The sequence below is a fragment of the Hyaena hyaena genome, unplaced genomic scaffold, assembly GCF_003009895.1.
Source record: "Hyaena hyaena isolate Hyena2069 unplaced genomic scaffold, ASM300989v1 scaffold_104, whole genome shotgun sequence".
NCBI lineage: Eukaryota > Metazoa > Chordata > Mammalia > Carnivora > Hyaenidae > Hyaena > Hyaena hyaena.
In genome coordinates, this window is record NW_024080736.1 from 2,222,145 (window position 1) to 2,246,798 (window position 24,654).

A 24,654-nucleotide genomic window follows, 5' to 3' on the forward strand; every position below is an offset into this window, starting at 1 on the left:
AAACTTAACTTCCTTTGTATGTTTGAAACCTTGGTAACAATTCTTGGTTAAATTTATTTTATGGACTTTATAAAAAGAAGGAAACATTTAAAATATGTGAGACTTGAACTAAATCAGAGCTGATACTTAGTGTACAGTGAATTTATAAGTTTTAGGAAATGTTTGCTATCCAAGAGTAAAAAGAAGGGTGTCAAAGCGTATATGCCTTTTTAAAATTTCTTAGCACCCGTCTCTGGTTTCAGTGGATTGAGAGAAAATGAGTTTTATTTAAGTGATTAGAGTGTTTAAGGTGGCATTTAAAGGGTAATTATTAGTGAATAAGAATGATACATAAAACTAAAATAAAATTACTAGAAATGTAAAACATTGATTGTAAGACAGCTGTATTAACTGCTTAATTATAGCTTAGTTTTACACCTGCCTGGGCATTTAGAAGATCAGACCACGGTTAAGACATTGTAAATGATTTCTGTATTGGATATGCAAGTTTAATTAGCATATGTGTAATCCGTGTAACCAGGTGACAGAACATCTTACTGGGGGTCTTTCCATTGTGATATAACTGAAATTTTTTGACAAAATTTTTTGTTGTGTCTACAGAATTCTTTTTTATATAATGTAAAAAATATTCTAGTCATTCATTGTCATGGGATTTTAGCCCAGATATTTCTACTGAACAGAAATTCACATAAAATCTAGTTAAAGAAATTAATAAAAAATAGAGTAAAATTTTCTTTGAATATTAGATATATTAAGAGATGATCCCTTTTATAGTATGATACCATAGTCCAGATATATAAATATTGATCTGTTTATGATACCACATTCCAGATATATAAACACTGATCTGTTAAGAAGAAAAAGGGAGAAAATTGTGCCAGAAGTTCTGAGTCGGGAATTTAAAGGCACCTGAGGATTTCTTGTATTTCTGAGTTGACAGGGTGGCTGACCCAAAAGGAAATAGAGGACATTGGGATGGGAAAAGGTCAAGCATATAAAAATGAACTGTTTTATTATCCAACCCAGCAGACAAACTGAAAACTTAATAGGCCACGTGTATGACCTTATCTTTGGTTCAATTCAGCCAGCGTTTATTGAACCTTTAATGTGCCAAGTACTGTTCAAAACCATGATGGATATAAAGGTGAAAAGGGCATGGAGCCTGTCCTCTGAGAAACCAGGGTAAAGGCCTGCTGGCCGAGGGAGCAGGACACACTGGAAAGACTGAACGAGAGAAGAGGAATTGCCTTGCAGAAGTCTACTGTACAGTTGATTTAGTAGTGTCCATTTATTTTGCAAAGGGAAAAAAGTGTATTTTTGGCTGAGGAGCCAGGAACTATAGTTTTGGGACACAGATTTTTCTCCGTGCTGCCTGTGAATGTTTCATTGCATTTATTTACTTGACCTTTTTGATGGGCAAAAATAGTTAATTTATTAAACATTTATTGAGCACCCTGTACAGTGTTCTACCACCTAGGAGTGGAGAATACAAAGAAAACGTATGGGCTCCTCCTTTTTATCAGTTCATGACTTCTTTAAATAGATGGCAAAAATATAGCTGTAGAGGAATTCAGTTTTAAGTGCTATAATCAAAGGAAAGCAGCGTGCTGTGGGTGACACTGCTCCTTCCTGTAACTGGCCAGGTCACTGTTAGGTCTGTTCTGTAGATGAGGCATGAGAGAATAAATGAGTTGCTCCTAAATGAGTTAGCAGGACTGACTCAAACCCTTATCTTACAATTTATACTTGGCTTCTCATTAATTACTTTATGTGTATGGAAGTCATTTGAAATGGTTAGATGAAATATAACAGTGATAATATTTATTGAACACTTAATATGCCAGCTACCTAAGAGTTTTACATAATTACCAGATTTAATCCTTAAAAAATATGAGGTAGGTATTACTATTATGCCGGAGAAAATCAAGACTCAGGGATAAATTGCTTAAGAACAACAGCTATTAAGTGAAAAGTCAAGACTCAAGACAAGTGTTCTGAAATCTTTGGAGAAAAAGTAATTGCATGTTGGCAGTGTATACACCAGTGTCTTAGAGTTTTTGAAATCCAAATTTATCAAAACTGTTAAGACACTTATACTAATTATATATGCAGTTAGAGATTTTAAACATTTGTTTCATCTTTAAAATGTTATCATTTGAATGATAGGCCTGGTTGCTTTTGGATTATGGAAATTTACCATCACTCTATACATGTTAGCTCTGATATTCAGCTTGTTTTTTAATTGCTGCTTTTTGTTGTTGATTTGAAATAGATCAGAGGTTGGATCTGTGCAAACTTGGGCCAAATGACAATGATACGGTTAGAGGACAGATAGTAGGTAAGTGTGGAATTTGAAGTTATGTGAAATGTTGGCATCATTCAGACTGACCTAAACTCTGTGTATCTTTTAAATCCAAGTACTCTAACTATAGCTTCATTGTACTGGCTTGAATTAAATGAGTCACATAAAATATTTCAAATGGTGGGTCCAGGTTTTTGGCTACCTTAATTTAAAAAATTGAAAAAATAAAAAAAACAAAAAAGCCTTCAAACCATAAATAATATTAAAAAGAAAAAAGTTCCTAATGTAAAAAAAAAAAAAAAACTTCTAATGTAAACAACTATTGATCCCTTAGGCATTCTTTTTTTTTATTATTATTATTTTTTTTTTTTACAAATAGTTTATTGTCAAATTAGTTTCCACATAACACTCAGTGCTCATCCCCACAAGTGTCCTCCTCCATGCCCATCCCTCCTCCCCCCCACATCCATCAGTCCTCAGTTTTTGTCAGCATTCAAGAAGGCATTCTTTTAAAGTATGCTAATACAGTAGAGCACTAAGACAAATTTTGCAGAGGACCTAAAATTTTTCTAAAAATAATCCTTAAACTGATTTTTGAGTAAGAGTATTCTATTGAACTTGGTTTAATGCTTTATAGTTTTATAATAATGATGCTAATTGGAAAAAAATGAGGAAGGATAGTATAGCACTGATTGGAAAAGGGTAGAGTACCTTACTCATAGGCACTTAATGGTCTGTCTTGAATTGACTCAGAGGAAGAGCTTTATGTAAAATTTTCGGACACATAAGAATTGATGGATTGATTGGGCTTTGATCAAGATACATAGTGTGGTGGGGTGCCTGAGTGGCTCAGTCTGTTAACTGTCTGACTTTGGCTCAGATCATGATCTAATGGCCTGTGCGTTCAAGCCCTGCGTCAGACTCTGTGCTGACAGCTCAGAGCCTGGAGCTGGCTTCAGATTCTGTGTCTCCCTCTCTCTCTGCCCCTCTCCCACTTACGTTCTGTTTCTCTTTCAAAAATAAACATTAAAAAAAAAAAAAGATAACACAGCATGGTAGGGGGACACTGAGATGGGCTCCTTTGGGGCTTCTTCAAATAAAATAAAAATGCAAGTAGAATCTTACCACTTCACTACAGAGCAGAATTTAGGATAAGTTGATAGGTTCATAATGCAATCAGAGGTTTCAGTTACTGAAGTTACTTTTGAAGGGCTTCATTTTCCCAGGAAATGAATTGGGTTCATAGTGAATTGCCAGCCCTGTGGTAGTTATCCCAGGGAAGTATCTACACTGTAGCTTGAGTGAGAATTTGTCATTCTCAGGTTGAGAAGAGAGTAAAAAAAATACTGGCAAAGAAGACTTTTATTTTTTTTATTTTTTATTTTTTTACAAATAGTTTATTGTCAAATTGGTTTCCCTATAACACCCAGTTCTCATCCCCACAAGTGCCCTCCTCCATGCCCATCACCCCCCTCCACACCACACCCATCAGTCCTCAGTTTGTTTCTCAGCATTCAAGAGTCTCTCATGGTTTGCCTCTCTCCCCTTCCCCCACCATTTCCCCCTTTTTCTCCCCCATGGTCCTCAGTTAAGTTCCTCCTAATCCTCCTATATGTGCAAACATATGATATTTGTCCTAAAGAAGACTTTTAAATGTGATTGTTCTTACTTTATTTGATTTGGCGTGTTCTATAATGTTTGCCAACTAATGTCCAGTAGTAACCAAATAGTTTTACTAGGTGTAAATTGGCATTTATAAAAACAGCAAATTTTCCTTTGTCAGCAGTTAGAAATATATCTATGGAGTATGCTATATAAAAAAGAAATGTTTTATTTTAAAATTTGTGCATATGTACTTAAATTTGAAGCTTTTGTATGAATTTAGTTTTCATACTAGAGGTAAGTTGGACTCAAACATTATGCTTTATGATCCTGCCATTTAAAAAAACAGTGAATTCTAGTTCTTGCTGTTAGACCTTTGCAGATAATTATAGGGGCGCCTGGGCAGCTTGTCTGTTAAATATCCAACACTTGATTTCAGCTCACATCATGATCTCATGGTTTGTGAGTTCGAGCCCTCTATTGGGCTCTATGCTGACAGTACTGTCTGCTTGAGATTCTCTCTCTCCTTCTCTCTCAGCCCCTCCTCTGCTCATACTCTCTCTCTCTCCCCCTCTCAAAATAAATATTAAAAAATAATTATAAATAGGTATTTATAACATCTTTTTGAGAAATGGAGAAAAGTACTCTAGAATACTAACTTTAAATAAAAATATATATCTCTAATAATTTTATATACTTTGATATGTCTATGTTTTTTATGGTTTTCAGTGAATATAAAATTTTCAGAGTTCAGTGAATATAAAATTGTTTTCTTTCACTTACTGTAACCATTATTACTATTAAAAGGATGAATTATATCAATATGTCATAATTGCTGGACTGTTAAGTGATTTTTTTGCTATTATAACATTGAAACTTGTAAGTATTTTTGGAGACTTAGCTTTATCCTTTTCTTGGAGTATTACCTTAGGAAAAAATCTCCCAGGGGTACCTGGGTGGCTCACTCTGTTGAGCATCTGATTTTAGCTCACGTCATGATCTCATGTTCATGGGTTCAAGCCCCACATTAGGCTCTGTGCTGACAGCTCAGAGCCTGGAGCCTGGGTTAGATTCTGTGTTTCCCCTTCTCTCCGCCTCTCCCCTGCTCATGCTCTGTCTCTCTCTGTCTCTCAAAAAATAAAATAAAACGTTAAAAAAATTTTTTTAATCTCTCAAATTGAGATGACTGATTCAAAGTTATACATCTTTTCCCTTACATTTAAAAATGTTACTCATTTCTTACCATCTCTTGTGAAGTTTTCCCTTTCTTGTTACACTATAAAAATAGAGAACATAAGGAACATCCATAATATGCCATCATTGTCATTACCTTGATGCATATACCTTTTCTGTTTTTTAAAGTGAGATTATACTGTTAGAATTTTAAATAAACTGTGTTAATCTGTCCTAAACATTCTTTTGTTGTTGTTGTTGATGATGATGGACATATTTCTAAAGCATTTTTAAGAGTTTAAAAAAATGCGGGGCGCCCGGGTGGCGTAGTTGGTTAAGTGTCCGACTTTCGCTCGGGTCATGATCTCGCGGTTCGTGGGTTCGAGCCCCGCGTCGGGCTCTGTGCTGACTGCCAGCTCAGAGCCTGGAGCCTGTTTCAGTCTGTGACTCCCTCTCTCTCTGACCCTCCCCTGCTCACGCTGTCTCTCTCTCTCTCTCCTAGAAATAAATAAATTAAAAAAAAAAAAAGTTTAAAAAAATGCTTTTTTAATGTTTATTTATTTTGAGAGAGAGTGTGAGCTGGGGAGGGTCAGAGAGAGGAGAGAGAGAATCCCAAGTAGGCTCCACATTGTCAGCGTAGAGCCTGATGTGGGGCTCCATCCCATGAACCATGAGATTGTGACCTGAGGCAAAATCAAGAGCCAGACACTTAACCGACTGAGCCACCCATGTGCCCCCATTTCTATAGCATTGTTAATGTTGTGTGGTAGTCCATGGTGGGCAGATAATTAAGGTAACCAGTCCATTATTGCTGTTTGTTTAGATTGTTTCTGGTGTTTTAGTGTTAATGAACAGTGCTCTTATAAACATAGTATTTTTATGACTCCTTTTATATTTTGCTAAAATTAGACCATTTAAAAACACAAACCCACCAGAAATTGCTTAAGTGTCTTGTAATATAGCATTCTGGGGCTGAAGCTCATGAAATCCTTAATTTTTAGTCTTAATATTATTCTAAGCAATGCTAATGAGAAAATACATTGTTTTTACAGTGATTATATCTGGGTAAGCATTTCACTTCGCTTTTATGTATAAAAGCTGGTTAATGTTTTCTAGTATAATTTTCATAAAACATTTTGCTTATATTTACTGAGGAGAGGTATGTTACCATGTCACCTATAAATAACATTCATATAAAAGAGTGATGTGTTGAACTTTCTGATTGTTCAAAATTTTTACAGAACCAGATGATTTCAGAATTATGAGACCCTTCCTAGAATGAAGGGTCTTAAAATACCATATTTTATGTAGTAATCTATTTACAACGCTTGGGTATAGTCAGTTAAGCATCCAACTTCGTGATCTCACGGTTCATGTTGGGCTCTGCTGATGGTGCAGAGCCTGCTTCGGATTCTTTTCCTTTTTCTCTCTCTGTCTCTCTCTCAAAATAAAGAGATGTGGGGGGAACAAAAAGAAAAAATGAAGTTTGGTTGTAGTCAAGTTTCCCTGTTCCTATTCTGTGTTTTGAGAGACTTACCAAAAATAGAAATAAAGAATATTAGAGCAACAAGGAAGAACTTCAGGCTTATCAGTTATTCTAACTTCCTCATTATTTAGATTGGGATTATGTAAACGTTTAGAATTTTAAGTGTTTTGTTCAAGGTCATCGTACTAAACTAGAGTTTAGTACTCTAAACTAGAGTTAGAGCCTAGTCTAGAGTTTATGTCTCTTGCTTCCATATTTATAGTAGTAGTTTCATACCACATTAGATAACGTTGTAGGGTTTAACTTATGGAATCTAAGTGTTGCCCTGTTGCCAGAATCCAGTTTTTGTTTGTTTGGTATTTTAAAGGTGGGTCAAGAAGTAAACCCAAATTAACGTGAACTTTTCCAGTTCTTCCGTATGTGAATATACCTTTCATGTGTTATGCCTCTCTTAAGTATAGCAGAGGGCTTGCATTGCCCCATTACAATAGGCAGAAAGGATTTAGACTCCATCCATGAACATGATAAAGCATAAAAAAAAATCATAAAATTCTGATATCACTCCTAAAGGGAAAAAAAATCTCATGGAAAAAGAAATTACAGAATTTATTAGAAGCTAAGGAATTCATTCTAAAGTATTAAAATAAGATAAGCCAGATGTCTCTTAAAGATATATATTGAAAATTGTAGAAAATCTTTCCTGTAATTATTCTTAGTGATTTGTGTGTGTGTGTGTGTGTTATAGTAAGTCTTCAGTCCAGAGACCGAATAGGCACAGGAGGACAAGTTGTGGACTGCAGTCGCTTATTCGATAATGATTTACCAGATGGGTAAGCGGAAATCATTAGAGAAGTATGTTGATAATGTCCTTGAAATAATGACAAATAAGTTGGCATTCATTGTATACTTTAGAAATTTGCTGATCAGTTCCAGAATCTAGATTTTCCTTGTACTTGGAAGATGAGTGAGGAATCTTGTCATGTCAAATTTATAAAATAAACCCATGAATTAGATGTGTTAAATTTATTTTTTTAGGAATTTTGGCTAGGAGACAGTCAAATTTCTTGACAAATATAACTCTCCTGTAAATATTATATATTTAAAAGAACACCTTTTTGATTAAATTATTCAAAACAAGGCATATAAGTGCTGAATCTGAGACATTATTCCATTTAGAGGGATGGGATAGAGATTGTGGAGTAAACATTATGACAACATAGAAACATTTATTGAGTATGTATGTGTCAGATACTGTTATAAGCATTTTATGTAATATATTAGATCATTTAACTCATGCATGGATTCTGGAATTAGACTGTCTGGATTCCAGTCTTTCTGTTTACAGGCTTTATGAATTTAATCAGTTCATTTAACTTCTGTAAACATTGGTTTATATTTATTTCTAGAAGAGGATGGTGATAATAGTATATATGTCACAAATGGAGAGGATTAAATAATTCATGTAAAGCACTCAGCACAATGTTTTGCATATATTAAGTCCTTAATATATAAATTATATATATATACACACACATGCATGTATAAATGATTAGCTACTATTACTACTACTGCCTCTACTGTTGTTAACCTCATTCATTCCACAGATTAAAACCTCTGGTTCAGAGGAGTTAACTTGCCTTAAAGGCCACATAGTCAATGGTAGACTGAAACACAGACTTAATTAAGCCTTGATTCCAAAGCTCATGCTTTTGATCACTGCTCTCTTTGTTTGACACTAGTGCTGACACTTTTCTGACTTCATTTTTAACTTTCAAAGTATGTTTAATTAAGTTGAGTGAAGTGTAGTTTACATAAAGGGAATTATTTCAAGTGTATAAATTGGTTGAGTTTTGACTTCAGTTATTTTTGATAGAGCATTTTACATCCAAGTCAGGGTATTTGCTCACTTTGTTTAAATTCTTAAAAATTGCCACAATTTAATTCTGCTTATACTTCACTTTAACTTCTTGATATATATGTTAATTTTTATGGATGGGAGGTAGAAAATGGTAATTTTGAAGGGGAAGTTTAGGATGAAATAACTAAATAATGTTAAGAGATTACAACAATGCAAGGCTTATTTTTCTAAGCTTGTTCTTTACTGTACTTTTTTTCCCATTTGTTTTTATGTTGTATCCTTTAAATATTTGGTGTACATTTTGTAATACAGTCTTATGTATGTGTAATTTATAAATTAATTGATAAACACTGCATTACTCTAATTGTAATCACGGGAAAAGACTTCTTAGCATCTTTTTATTTCCTGTTTTTTATGGCCTCTAAACCTCTGCTTGGGTTTTGGTGGAAATATTAACATTATCACATTTCTGTGGTCATTTGCCTATTTTCTTATTGTTGCATGCATTAAAAAGTTATTGAGGAGGAAGTACAAATCTTTTTAAAAATTTAATTTGGGTAGGCCAAATGTTTTAAAAGCTTTATATACTTTAACATTAGGTTTAATTTTAAAACTTAGATTTGATTTTTGTTTTTAGTATGGCATTTTTTTCACTGCTAACTTCTGGAGAAATTAGTCTAATTTAATTGAGCCTTGCTGACATTATTGAAAAATTCTGAGTTTGGCTGATGGAGAATATTAGTCACACCTCAGTGGAAATATTTTAGAAGCTTCAGAATTCCAGAAGATACAGTGTACATTTTTAAAATAAGTTGAAAAAATTTCCTGTATTCTTTGTATTGATTTTTCAGTTTGTCATTCTGATTTATAATTGCAGATGTCTTCCTGGCTCGGTTATTGCCTTAGAAACATTCTGTATCCACTTCTTAATGCCTTATCTCTCAATTTTTATTTAAGCTGGGAAGAAAGGCGAACTGCCTCTGGAAGAATCCAGTATCTAAACCACATAACAAGAACTACTCAGTGGGAACGCCCAACACGGTGAGAACACACAGAGATCTTCCTGTGGTTGTGCTATTTGCCTTCCTGAAGTCGTCACTTTCTGTATATCTGTCAGTTTTACCAGATTTCCTTTCTTGGTTTATACTGCTCAAGATCAGTAGATCTTACAACAAGTGCCATTATTTTTTTCAAAAAGTAATTTTCAATAAAGATTGTTTAGCAAGTCATCCTGTTATTGTAGCTCTAGAGCCTATGATGGTACCTAATAAGTATTTATTAAACGAGTTAACTGAATAAATCAAGAAGTCATCTTATTTCTGGGACTCTGAAAGTTTTTTTTGAGTCTGTTACTGAATGGCTGTAAGAGAATATATATATACAGGATCGTCATTTGTTCAGTCATGTAGGGATATGATTATATTATTATATTACACGTAGTAAGGTCTATCATCAAGATAAGAACCCAGGTGCTCTGAAACCATATGGAGGGCACCTAACTTAGAGCGAGGAGCAAGGGGATGGTAGAAATTGCAAAGGAGAACTCTGAAGAAGGGAAATTTCTGAACTAAATCCTGAAGAATGTTAAAATTTAACCAGGTGAGGGGAAGGTGGTGAAAAGTGTTCAGAATAGCAGTAACAACTATCATTCAGTTCACCAAAGGGTCATATGCCAGGCACTGTGCTCAGCATCTGCCCTTTAACAGGGAATGAGGTGGAAGGGCCTTCATGGAGTTTAATGTATATAGAGACATGAGGATGTAAGATAATTTTTGGAAATTCTAAGAAAGTACTTTTTAAAGTAACTGTTAATGAATAGGATAGGTGGCTGAATTTCCTTTTTGCTTTTTAATCAGAACAAAGTTTATGTGCCACTTCTAGTCATTGTTTGTTTTGCCCTCCGCCCCCTTTTCCTAAGCAAGACTGGCACCGGACATAGAACATCGAATGATTCTGTAAGCTATACCTACTTTTATTTTTGGAGGATTAATTGCTTAACTCATTAAATCAGTTTTCCCTATTATGATTCTCAGGTAAGACCTTAGCTCATGTTGGCATTTTAAAAGATGCTTATTTGAGAGTTGTATTTTTAGTTTATTAAACTGCCAAGGATTCTAATGAAGTCAGAGAACCCATTTTTATTGCATCTGAGTGTAAATGAATGTGTACCTGTGTTAGTGCTTTAGTGAAGTCCAGTTCCTTCTAACTCCTTTAACTGATGAAGTTGACTTTAATTTCCACCAGTATAAAGTTGATTGTGGTTGTAAATGTTAAAAATTAACTCTTGGGCCACCTGGCTGGCTCAGGTGGTTAAGTGTCCAACTTCTGCTCAGGTCATGATCTCACGGTTTGTGAGTTCGAGCCCCGCGTCAGGGTCTGTGCTGACAGCTCAGAGACTGGAGCCTGTTTGAGATTCTGTATCTCCCTCTCGCTCTGCCCCTCCCCTGCTCATGCTGTCTGTCAAAACTAAATAAACATATTAAAAAAAACCCTGTTGAGGGGCGCCTGGGTGGCTTAGTCGGTTAAGCGTCCGACTTTCGCTTAGGTCATGATCTCGCGGTTCGTGGGTTCGAGCCCCGCGTCGGGCTCTGTGCTGACTGCCAGCTCAGAGCCTGGAGCCTGTTTCAGTCTGTGACTCCCTCTCTGACCCTCCCCTGCTCATGCGGTCTCTCTCTCTCTCCTAGAAATAAATAAAAAATAAAACATTTAAAAAAAACAACAAAAAAACCCTGTTGATTATCCTCTTATATTTTGGATGACCTACCAGTATACTGGAAGTTCTTTGAGTTTTTATATATATGTGTGTGTGTGTGTGTGTGTGTGTGTGTGTGTGTGTGTGTGTGTGTGTATAATGTATGTGCACACATATATATACACCAAGCACTGTTCTAGGTGCAGGGGATATATATAGTAGGAAACAAACTAGTCATACTTTCTTCTCTCAGTAAATATTCTAGTAAGGGAAAACAAACAAGGATGCAGATAAAAAAAAAAGTGTCAAATAATTGCTGTGCTGCGAAAGTAGGGTGATGTACTTATCAAATGCCTGGATGACTACTTTAGGATTGAAGGTCAAGAAAGGCCTCTCAGACATTTAAGCTTAAGCTATTATTTGAATGACAAGAAGGAGCCTGTCTCCCTAGGGAGAATAGGAGAAAAAAGCTTTTGAGGTGAGAGGAAGGGCTCCTTTCCAGCACTAAAGGTAAATGGATCTTGGTAAGTTCAGGGAATAGGAAGAATGTCCAGAAGTGGAGTGAGAGAAAGGTGGGAAGTCAGGTCTGAGAGGTAGGCTGAGGCTAATAAGTCAAGTAATGCTTTGTAAACTAGTACTCGCATCTGTAAATATATGTGGATTTCATATAAAATGTAATTAAGACCAGTATAAAATGATTTAAATAAATAATTGACAGTCTGCTTTATCACATGAGTTTGTACTTAAAGGTGTCAGGCTTGCTTTTATTCAGAGTTCTTGAAATCATTCTATTTGCATTGATCACTCCATTTCCTTGTGATTGTTCCTGCAGTACATGCATTGTCTAGAGAACTCTACTTTTGATACCGTACTTGAGTAACTTTTTTTTCCCTGTTACTTTTCAATAGACCAGCATCTGAATATTCTAGTCCTGGCAGACCTCTTAGCTGCTTTGTTGATGAGAACACTCCAATTAGTGGAACAAATGGTGCAACGTGTGGACAGTCTTCGGATCCCAGACTGGCTGAGAGGAGAGTCCGGTCACAACGACATAGAAATTACATGAGCAGGACACATTTACATACTCCTCCAGACCTACCGGAAGGCTATGGTATGACTAGCAGGGGAAAAAATAAAGTGTAATTTACTGATTTCAGTCTGCTAAGAAAGCCAGAAAATCAGCTGTAAAGAAGCTATTAATCTGGGCTTAGGGATTCTGCATGAAAATAAATGTGTAAAACCTCCCAATCTGAAAAGTCTTTGAAGTGGTAGAGGCCGGCCTAACCAGCGGTTTGACTTGGGCTAGTCATTTAACCTCAGCCCTTTTGCACATACTTTATAATGTAATGAGGTGAGTGACACCTCTCCTTGTCACAAAGGTATTGTGAAGAGTACACGGAACAATGTGAGATGACTTTGCAAATAGGCACTATATAAAGGTAAGATGATATAGTTATTGATAATGCTAATCTGAAGACAGACCTGGAGTCTAATTTTCTAGACCTGTAATTTTTACAAGTAACTTCAGAAGCATATTTCTTATGGTATCTGTATATCTGTGTTGTCTGTAATTTTGGATATCTGAATGATTTGGGTTATTGTTGTAAATGATTTAGTCACTTCTGTGTTTGTATACAATTATTAAAAATTTTTTTTAATGTTTTTATTTCTGAGAAAGAGAGAGAGAGACACAGCGTGAGCAGGGGAGGGTCAGAGAGAGAGGGAGATACAGAATTTGAAGCAGGCTCCTGGCTCTGAGCTGCCTGTCAGCACAGAGCCCGACGCGGGGCTCGAACCCACAAACCATGAGATCATGACCTGAGCCGAAGCCTAACTGAGCCACCCAGGCGCCCCTGTATACAATTATTATAATCTTATATAATTTCCTAAATTACAGAATTTCATGTGGAAGATAACTTGAATCTTCTAGTTGAATACAGAACTTTGTAAATTAATCACAACTTGTGAATGCTCTTGCAGATACTATGAACTTGACTTTTCCTTTCTTGCTAAAAGTTAACCAAACTAATTACATCCTTGCCCTCTCAACAGCCTGTAGATAAACCATCCTGGGCTGATGGTGACCCCTAATGACCAACATTGGGAATCGCCTGATCTAACTTGTACTTTATTTTCTTCTACCATATGTTTTAAACTGTTCTGTAAATGCATAATTCTCATTTTATTTTAAAAATATATTTAATTCTTTAATTAAAAAAAAAACAATTGCTCCACTAATTGTGCTGTGCTGCACAGGTTAATAACCCAGGTAGCACAGTGATGAGAGCATGGGTTTGGGAGACAGACAGACCTGGGTTCATATCCTGGCTTTGCCACATATTAGTTGTGTGACACTGGGCACATTAATTTCTCTGAGCCTCAGTTTATCTTCCATAAAATGGGAAAATTAATAGTCCCATATAGGTTTGTTGCGAGAGAGGAGGGGTGATTTCATGTGAAGTGCCTGATACGGTGTCCAGCACAGGAAGCACTTAGTAAACTCTGGTTGCTGTTATTAATGTTCAGACCCTAGAATAAAGTATCTTCTGTCATTTCTCTGTAATTGAGATTATAAGGCAAGCTGTTTGGAGTTGGGGTGGTTATATTTTTATTTTACTTGTGTGGTTTGCATTAAAAACGAATTTTGTACAACTAAAACCTAGGAGTAAAGTGGACACCAGGGCTGAAATTTATGCACCTGTTGTCTGTCACCAATTTTAAATATTTTTTTATGTTTATAATTTTAAGAAGCATAAACTTTAAATTGACTTTATTATAAGGCTTATAAACAAATTTATACTGATAAATATTATCAGTAGTTTCACCACTTTATATGTTAGAATTTTTCATTGGATTTTGTTTAAAGACAAGTGGTTCTATTGCTTAAAAACACAAAGCCTAAAAACCACTGTAGAAGAAACTCTTCAACACATACCCCATCTTTGCTCTGGCTTCCTTACTTTCTTCCCAAGAGCTCAGAGTTCATTTCGCCTTTGACCTTTTTCTCCCCTGAATGCATGCCTGTTCTTTTAGTCCTTCTCTTTTTAACTTGCTTATTTTTGTATCTTTGTCTATTTTTGACTACAGAGTGTGTCTCCTAGTGGTGTATTCCATCTTTTTGCCTTTGTTTGAGTCTAAATGTAGTCTTGAGAATATACCTCTCTCAAGAAAAGAAAATACATAAGTTTTGGTATAAAATTAGGAATAACAAACAAGTATTACCAGCCTGCAAACCCTGTCAGAGTTTTGGCAAGTCCTGCAGCATCTCTTCACGGCTGGTTAGCCTCTTCCTCTGAGCTTTCTTTTGTTCGCCTTTGTTCTTTGCTCCACTTTAAGACAAAGAAAAGATTATTTCTTCATGTTTGTTTTGTTTAAATATTGATACTGTGACAATCTTGTTTTCTCTTTTCCATAGCAACGTGTTTAGTATTTGAGCCACATTGTAAATTTGTTGGCTTTTAGATAGCTGGCCTCTGGCCCTCATCACCACTTATAAGGTTGTTTCTAGGAGAAAATGTATTGAGTCAAGAAAAAAATGGCAATAGTAAATTGGTAATTTGGAGAATTTATTAACATAATTCTATTATCAATAGCTGTCTTTGATTTGGACATTCTGAATGAATATGTCTTTATTGTTAGTGTTTCTTAATTTTACAGAACAGAGGACAACACAGCAAGGTCAGGTGTATTTCTTACATACTCAGACTGGTGTGAGCACATGGCATGATCCAAGAGTGCCTAGGTAAGAATCAATCCAAATACTCTTCACACCACTGCATACCTGTTTACCTAGGATTTTTTTGATTATTTAATCTTCAGCTTACAGTGGTTTATGTAAAAGTCTGTTTGTGACAGTCATTTCAGTTACATTTAGTGGAAAGCCTTTCCTGTTTCTCTGGAGTCTCACCCCAGTGCCCTGCCCCTAGCCAGCCCCCAGTCCTTCTACATTGTCACCCTTAAAAAAAGTCAGGGTGGAAACATGGGTCTTTTTGAGTTTGAAAATTGACGTGGAGAATAACATAAAAAAACCTTAAAAACCTACATCCCCTTCCCCCTTTTTAAAGGGTAACAAATTGATATTTTTATTTCTGGTTAGACTTATAAAATTTATTTTTTATTTTTTAACTGTTTATTTATTTTTGAGATAGACAAAGAACAAGCAGGGGAGGGCCAGAGAGGGAGAGAGAGAGACACAGAATCTGAAGCAGCTCCAGGCTCTGAGCTGTCAGCACAGAGCCCACGTGGGGCTTGAACTCATGAACTGCAAGAATATGACCTGAGCTGAAGTCAGACCCTTAACATACTGAGCCACCCAGGTGCCCCTGGTTAGGCTTTTTAAAAAATTTATTTAATTTAACCTAATATGAGAATAGTCAATGTTCTTTTATGTATTCCTTAATTTTTGTTTTAATGTATAAAAGAAATAACCTAATTAAATTTTATTAAAAAAATTTTTTTTAATGTTTATTTTTGAGAGAGAGAGAGAGGGAGGCGGAGCATGAGTTGGGAGGGGCAGAGAGAGAGACACACACACACACAGAATCCGAAGCAGGCTCCAGGCTCTGAACTGTCAGCACAGAGCCTGATGCAAGGCTGAAACTCATGAACCATCATGAGATCATGACCTGAGCCAAAATCAAGTTGGACGCTTAACTGACTAAGCCACCCAGGCACGCCTTATTTATTTATTTACTTAAAACTTTTGTCCCTCTGTGCTGACTGCCAGCTCAGAGCCTGGAGCCTGTTTCAATCTGTGACTCCCTCTCTCTCTGACCCTCCCCTGCTCACGCTGTCTCTCTCTCTCNAGCCTGTTTCAATCTGTGACTCCCTCTCTCTCTGACCCTCCCCTGCTCACGCTGTCTCTCTCTCTCCTAGAAATAAAAAAAAAAAAAAAAAAAAACACTTTGTCCCTTTTTTTTTTTGGCATCAATTGGTACTATCGTGATTTTCTTTTTTAATCTGTTAATATGACCGATTACATTGATTAATTTTCAAATAATGAACCATTCTTGCACCCTTGGTCATGGTGTCTCATGAATTACATTTCTTTTAAATACCAGAATTTGTACATTTAAACTATAGGCATGGTTGAGTGCATTTGTTAACCAAAATGTCAGCTATCTTTTAACTAAGAAGATGGAATGACACACAAATCAATTTTTGTAATTTAGCATAACTTTTGATACATCTTAGTATCAAATAAGTTTTCAAACTATTTAGGTCTTTCGAGTTATTTTCTAATGAACAGATGCAAAGTGTCAAGTAGTTCAGTTGAAGCTGCAAAAAAACATTGAGTTCTGAATTCTAAATGAGTTTAGTATGCTGCACACACACCTTTGTGAGGTGAAGATACTCTGTATTTTAAGTACAACATTCCCCTTCTCCAAAAAAAAAAAAAAAAAAAAAAAAAAGACATATGGAGGGTCAAGAGATCTTTTTCTGCCTAAATTTATACTCAGAGCTCTACTTGTCAAGAGTCATGTATTTGAATCAAAAACAGATGTGACTAGCTGATCTTGGATTGCTCTGATTCTCTGTATTTACAGTTGATCCTCGAACAATGCAGGGGTTAGGGGCACTGACCACCTGCACAGTTGAAAATCTCTGTGTGACTTTTCACTCTCGCAAAGCTTTGCTAATAGCCCACTGTTGACCATAAGCCTTACTGATAACACAAACAGTTGATTAACACATATTTTGTATGCTATATGTATTACATATGTATGTATCCTTAAAGTAAGCTACAGAAAAAACGTTAAGGAAATCATAGGGAGGAGAGAACACACTTAGAGTAAGTACTGTACTGTAAAAAATCTGCATATAAGTGGACCTGCACACTTTAAACCTGTATTATTCAAGAGTTAACTGTTATTTATAAATGAAGCTATTATAATGTAAATGTTTTACTTTGTGATACAGCTTAATTAGAATCTTTCTGGGTGGCAACCAAGGAATGTGCTATATCATTAATTATTCTATCAAGGTTGTCATTTCTGTGTCTTGATGATAAAAACTGTTTAAAAAAATAATGGGGAGGAAATTTTCATTTTCTTAATAAGCTCACTGAAAAAAGAAGATCCAATGGCCTAACTTTGGGAAGCAAGTTTTGTTATATAAGTTATGAAAAGAAGTGTTTTGGCGTGTGTGTATAAATTGTAGGTCAGTAATGAGCTTTTCTATAAAGTTATTTAAAATCATTGGCAGGAAATGTATAGAAGAAAAATAATTGTCTTTTTTTTAACTAAATGATTTACAGTAGTGAGAAAGTTGATCTTGTGAGCTATCTGTTGAAAGGAAAGTATGTAAGCTTGCATTAGAGGTTGAGAGAGTTTTGGGGACCAGTGTTAGTAATGTTTCTTATTCCTAAGGAAACATTCAGCTCTCAGCTTTTCATTAATGAGTACAGAGTTTCTATAAAGGTTTGAGAATATTTTGTGTTGAGTATTGAATAATGACTTCATAAAATAGTGCTCTGGATTATTTTTCTTTAGTCTCTATGTTCTAAATTGTTAGTATAAAAATGTGTATCATATCTTTTGTTTTGGAGGAATCTTTAAATATGCCTTTTGTCTGGACTTCTTATATCAAAGCAGACAGTGATGATTTAGAATATATTAAAATATCTTTACTGTTCAAAGACATTTACAAAGTAGTATAACTCAGCCACTTTTATTTTATTTAAAGATACCCAGTAAACTTAGATTTATCTGAGAAGTCCCGTTTCGTCATCTTTTGCATTTCCCTTTGAAACAGTGATTAATGCCTTGTTGTTTGTTCATTACACTGCACATGTTGTAGACTTGCAGTCCAGATCTGTGTTTTTATGGCTGCATAACATTCCATTTTTCTTTAATCATTTCCCAACTGGACATAAAGATTGCTTCCAGTTCACTGCTCTTTTAATCCATTCTTTAGAGCTCTCCCATGTGTAACTATGGATTTATAAAATTCTGAATAAAATGATTGTATAATTTACATTTTATATCATTTGATTTATACCAAATTCTGCATTATATCAAAAGAATTAATCGTTCTTTGGTTTTAGTAATCACTTTTCATTTCTAATGTTTCCATTAAAAATCCATGTGTTTAATTTTTCCCTTTTTTGAGTTTAATTTGTTTATTTTGAAAGAGAGGGGAAGAGAGAGAGCACGTGTGGGAGAGGGGAAGAGCGGGAGAGAGAGTCCCAAGCAGGCTCTGCACTGTTAGCATGGAGCCTGACACGGGACTTGATCTCACGAACGTGAGATCATGACATGAGTGGAAATCTAGTCAGATGCTTAACTGACAGCCACCTAGTCACCCCACCTATTAAAAAAAAATTAAGCGTTGCATAGCATAGCCATTCTGTTTGATCTCTGATGGTACTTAGGGATCTAATTCTGTGGTTTATTGTTTCTACTCACTCTTAATCATCATGACTTTTCTTTCAGGAGTGCATGGTGATCTTTGTGAGTTTGTTCGATCTTAATTAGTTGGAGTTCCGTGGACCTAAAGTGGGAGTTGAGGAAGTTTTCCTGGACTCATTTCATCTTCCCTTTGAGTTCTCAGTGTAGTAGAGAAGTTCCAGATTTCCTTTCCCAAGCTTGCTGCTGGCCTGGGGCCGAGTTTCCCACTTAACAACTCCTCTCTGGCAGGTGTGCCCCTGCCGCTGGTACCGGCTCCAGCTCAAGTCACCTTTTTTTTCCCCCCCTTAAATTTGAGGAGGATCCTTGAAACTTTTCCTCTATCCTCTTTGGAGAGAGACTAGCAGTGTTTTTCCTAAGCCTCAGTTTGTAGAAGAAGTCTCTTGGAGCACCTTTAAGCACAAGTCAGATCACTGTTGTAACAAATGTCTGTGTGCTTATGTGTGTCTGCCATTTTGTTTCACCAAAACCAAGAAGGGTTTATTTCAGGAAAAATCTTTTTCTAATTTGACTTTTAAAACATGATTTTGATGAGATTCATCAGTATAATTATCTATTACAGTTTGTTTACATTAGATATGTTTTTATCTTATTCTTTAAGGTCCTGTAAATCTTTGTCCACATACAGTAGTATTTTAAGACTGTGTGATACAGTAACAATGGTCTTTGATCCATTAAAAAAAGTCTTTTTACTTATTTTACTAAGTAGCAATGAGCCTTCAAGCATTCTTCCTTAGGTGTCTTAAACAGGTTCTTCATTTACTAGCTTTATATAAGCTTTCAAAATTCAAAATGGAGCAATTTTCCTTTAAAATACATGCTGTAATTATTTTCGGAATCTCTAAATTAAATAACATTTCCAGTTTTGTTATAAATTAATATGGAAAGAACATTTATTTACACAACTTTGATGGTGTAATAAGGAAAAATAATTGAAGGGAGATTTTAGAAAACATTTCATTCCTTCTATCACTGACATTTGTAAAACAGTATTGTGTCAGACAAGTATTGAAGTACAGTTTATGTTGGCAAATGTTGTGATTGCTTTTATATTAATTTGAAATCTGTATTACATTAAGGCCCAGGAATGAACTTACTAAAAATGTAGGCTATGTGATAAGTTCCTGAGCCATTTATGAATTGGGTTTTGGATATGCAAGTTTGTTAAACCATTGGGAATTAAAGATTCTAGCCGAACATCTCAGGTTTCTGGAACAATACATTTTCTCAGACTTCATGGAATTGTTCTGTGTCATTTACACTTGCTTGGCTCAGCAGGCCCAGCAATGAGGTATTTTTTATTTTATATTTGTTTTTGCAGGGATCTTAGCAACATCAATTGTGAAGAGCTTGGTCCATTGCCTCCTGGATGGGAGATCCGTAATACTGCAACAGGCAGAGTTTATTTCGTTGACCATAACAACAGAACAACACAATTTACAGATCCTCGGCTCTCTGCTAACTTGCATTTAGTTTTAAAGTAAGTTTTTGAAACAATACGTGTTAAAATGCAAGCCTGAACAAGAGAAGACTGAAGGTGCTTTTTGTAATGTGATAGAATGTTCTCCTCAATTTTAAGTTACTTTTGTTGGACAGAATTTTATGAGAATATGACAAGTTTTACTCTGATACAGAAACATTTTAATCACACTGTACTGAAGTAGGAACCTGTCCTGAAGCCTGAAGGAAAGGATATGTATCAAAGGTGCACGTAGCATGCTTGAAGAGACAGGACGCTTTCTAGGGGGATTGTTTTTTATCTTTTTCCTGAGAGCATCAGACATAGCTCCAGGAGAGCTGAATCCATCCCACGGTTTTTATGTGGTTTTTTGTTTGTTTAAAAAAATTTTTTTAAGTTTATTTCTTTTGAGAGAGAAGAAGAGAGCATGCCACGCTCAGGGGAGGGGTGTAGAGAGGGAGAGAGAGAGAATCCCAAGCAGGCTCTCCACTGTCAGTGTAGAGTCCCATGTGGGGCTTGAACCCATGAACTCTCAAATCATGATCTGAGCGAAAGTTAAGAGTCGGACGCTTAACCTACTTAGCGACCCAGGCACCCCCATCCCAGGTATTTTAAAAAATCCCCCTTATTGAAATGTAATTGACATACAGTAAACTGTGCATATTTAAAGTGTGTCATTAAGTTTTGACATGTTCTACACCTGGGAAACCATCCCCACAATGTGGATTGTGAACATCTCCATCCTGCAGAATTCCCTCGTGCTTCTGAAGTCCTCCTCCTGGAGGTAGGGCAGCCATAACAAAACACCTCCTGCTGGCTGGTTTAAAACAACAGAAATGGCTTCTCCTTAGGATCAAGGTGTAGCAGAGCTGGTTGGTCCCCTGTAGAGGCTCTGAAGAAGAATCTGTTCTATGATTCTCTCTTAGCGTCTGCTAGTTGCCGGAAAAGCTTGCTGTTCCTTGGCTTGTAGACACATCATCACATGTCTTTGCCTTCCCGTGGCCTTCTGTGATTTGTGATACCTCTGACTCCAAATGGGCAGGTTTTTCCCTCAAACCTATCAGTTCTCCAGATCTCTGGACAGCAACTGGATGTACGAGGATGAAATTCAGTTCTGACACTACGTGCGGTTAGTACCAGACCCTGCAGGTTAAGAGCTCAGTCTCACAAGACCATTACCTCTTCAGACGCCAATCCCAAGTCCAAGGCCTTCTCTGGTTCTTCTTAACCTGTAAATCAGGGAGTTCTCATGACTTCTTCTGGGGCTCAGTAATTTGCTAGAATGGCTCACAAAACTCCTGGAAATACTTTATTTACCATTACCAGTTTATTATAAAGGATACAACCCGGGAACCTCCAAATGGAAGAGGTGCATAGGGCAAGGCATGGGGTGGGGAACCAAGAGCTTCCAGGCCCTCTCTGGGCGCTTCACCCTCCCAGGGCCTCAGTGTGTTCACCAGCCTGGGAGCTCTCTGCACACTGTCATTTAGGGAGTTTATGGAGATGTCGTCACCTACATGTGATCAATTAGTAGTAACTCAGTCTCCAGCTCTCTCTTCTCCTCAGAGGTTGGGAGGATGAGGCTGAAAATTCCAGGCTTCTAATCAAGCTTTGATTTTTCTAGTGACCAGCACCCATTCTGAAGATCTCTAGGCCCCCCACTAAGAATTACCTCATTAAAACAAAAAATGCTCCTGGGGCGCCTGGGTGGCTCAGTCAGTTCAGCATCTGACCTCGGCTTAGGTCATGATCTCATGGTTTGTGGGTTCAAATCGTGCCGGGCTCTGTGCTGACAGCTCAGAGCCTGGAGCCTGCTTCAGATTCTGTGTCTCTGTCTCTTTCTCTCTGCCCCTCCCTTGCTTGTGCTCGCTCTCTCTCTCTTTTCTCAAAAATGAATAAACATTAAAAAAAAATTTTTTTTAAATCACCCAGAAATTATAAGGAATTTAGGAGCTCTGTGTCAAACTGGAGGCAAAGATCAAATACTAGAACAAAGGACACTCCTGTCCTCTCTGTCACACTGGAAACAAAGGATTTTAGGAGTTCCGTGTCAGGAACCAGGAATGCCAAGTGCATTTTTTTTTTTTTTAATGTTTTATTTATTTTTAGGAGAGAGAGAGAGAGACAGCATGAGCAGGGGAGGGTCAGAGAGAGAGGGAGTCACAGACTGAAACAGGCTCCAGGCCCTGAACTGGCAGTCAGCACAGAGCCCGACGCGGGGCTTGAACCCACGAACCGCGAGATCATGACCCAAGCGAAAGTCGGACGCTTAACCGACTAAGCCACCCAGGCGCCCCAAGTGCATTTGTTATTCCACATCTTTTTGTGTGTCTGGATCCAAATTTCCCTCTTTTTATAAGGATACCAGTGTATTGCATTTAGGGCCACCCTGATGGCAGTATGACCTCCTCTTAGTATATCTACAGAGACTGTTTCTAAATAAGGTCATGTTTACAGGTACCAAGTTTGGATTTCAACACATCTTTCTGGGCACAATTCAGTCCACAGCACACTCCATCTTCACCTAATCTCTGATCTACTTCCTGTCACTATGTATTAGTTTGCATTTTCTAGAGTGTTAGGTAAATGGATTCCTGCAGTATGTAGTCTGTTTTGTTTCTTTTACCCAGTGTAATTATTTGAGATTCAACTCTGTTGTGTGTATATAGTTCCTTTATTTCCATTGCTAGATGGTATTCCATTATATGGATATACCACAATTTATCCATTTACCTGTTGATGATGTTTGGATTATTCCCAGTTTTGGTTATGACAAAACTATCATGGACATTTATGTGTAAGTCTACCCTCTTCTCTGAGATAAATGAGCACCTACGAGGAGAACAGCTACATCACATGATTTATGTTTAACTTAAAAAAAATGGCAGGTTGTTTTTCAGAGCGATTGTACCATTTGACACTGTCTCCCGCAGTGGGGGAGACGTGGAGTTGCTCCCGCTCCTTGCGAACATTTGGTGTGGGTCACCTACCATGTGTAGGTGTGTGGTGGCACCCCCTTGTGGTTGTAATTTGCGCTTCTCTACTAACGCACGTTTTCTCATGTGCTTGTCTTTGTATCTTATTTGATGAAATATTTTGCCTCCTCTTTAAAAAAATTGAGTAGTTCATTAATGTTTGAGTTTTTAGCATTCTTTAGATGTTTTAGAGTCCTAAAATATCAGATATGTGCTTTGGAAAATTTTTCTCCTAGTCCGTGACTTGTCTTTTCATTATCTTACAGTATCTTTTGAAACTAAAAAACATTTTTTTAATGTTTATTTTTGAGAGAGGGAGGGTGAGAATGTGAGGTGGATAGAGGCAGAGAGAGAGGGAGACAGAGGATCTGAAGTGATCTCTGTGCTGACAGCAGAGAGCCTCATGCTGGACTCGAATCCACAAACTGTGAGATCATCACCTGAGCTGAAGTTGAACTCTTAACTGAGTCAGCACCCCTCTTTTGAAATTTTGATGAAGTTCAGTTTATCCATTTGTTCTTTTGGATTGTACTTTTGTTGTCATATCTAAGAAAGGCCTAACATAGGTCATGAAAATTTTCTTCTGTGTTTCAAGAGTTTTATGGCTTTCGGTTTTACATGGAGGTCTTTGATCGATTATGAATTTAATTTTTGTGTGCGGTATGAAGTATACCCACATTTGTGGGTATTTTTGTTTTGTTTTTGGCATAGGATTAATACAGTTATTTAAGGAGTATCTTTAATATTCTGTTTTGCTTTTGTTTATATGTGGGTATAAAAAACATCTTTCATGTTTATGAGAATAGTAAATAGTGATTTGTGATTTTCTTCAAAGCTGCATTTTCTCTGGGTAGTTATATGTTTTAGGAATACAGTTTGCCCTGGTACATAAGAAACACTACGTAAAAAATCATTTTGGTTGATTTGTTGGAGACCTTAAAATTAATTTTGTTTAGTGTATTATGGCTACTGTTGCCCTTTACGTTTAGGTTAGGAAGGAGATTATGCTTCTGTCTGTTGTGTGTAAAGTTAAACTCCAAGATGATTCAGTGTCTGCATGGGTGTCCATAGTGAATTATGAGACTTTTTGTTTCCTGACAGTTTATTGGAATTAAGTAGTTCTTTATATCTTAAGGTTCTTTAAAAACAAGTCTCTAGGTAATGTGCCTTTTTGAAAGCATTCTATTTTTGCTGTTCTTGGGAGGTTATTTTCGTGTATTTGTAGTAAACCATGTATGTGCACACTTAGAAGTCACTTGAGTACAACAATGTAAATGTACTTAATGCCACTGACTATATTAAAAAAGATTAAAATAGTACATTTTACATGTTATATATTGTACCACAATAAAAAGAAAGAGTAGTCACTTTATAAGGTACTTAGACTTGCTTGTAATGTGTTCATTTCTCTGTGCCAGCAACTTCCACGTGACTTTCCACATTCTTGTGGTCTAGACTTCGCGCGTATAGGAAAAGGGGCTCCTGCCAAACTGCCAGCTCCAACTGTCTGTCTCTTCCAGGGAGACAGACTCGAGATAACAGGCACGGGGTTTGGCATACACCGGAATTTTAAAATGGGTGATGGTAAACTATGCAGAAAAAAATGGAGATGGTATTTGAGAAATGTGTTCTCAGCAGCTGTATAAAGCTGAATGGATAAAACTCCATTATCCAATTCCATCACTTTGTGTGGATTCTGAG

At 36.6% G+C, this 24,654-nt stretch overlaps 1 protein-coding gene across 1 annotated transcript in view; it reads left to right on the forward strand.

The window, feature by feature from the left end:
* SMURF2 (SMAD specific E3 ubiquitin protein ligase 2) overlaps positions 1-24,654 on the forward strand; it is a 117,412-nt gene that overhangs the window by 76,348 nt on the left and 16,410 nt on the right. Inside the window, exons 5-10 of the mRNA XM_039235975.1 lie at positions 2,273-2,338; positions 7,309-7,393; positions 9,379-9,462; positions 12,022-12,224; positions 14,771-14,855; positions 19,841-19,999. Coding sequence (XP_039091906.1) covers positions 2,273-2,338; positions 7,309-7,393; positions 9,379-9,462; positions 12,022-12,224; positions 14,771-14,855; positions 19,841-19,999 — 682 coding nt within the window. The remainder of the gene's footprint in view (positions 1-2,272; positions 2,339-7,308; positions 7,394-9,378; positions 9,463-12,021; positions 12,225-14,770; positions 14,856-19,840; positions 20,000-24,654) is intronic.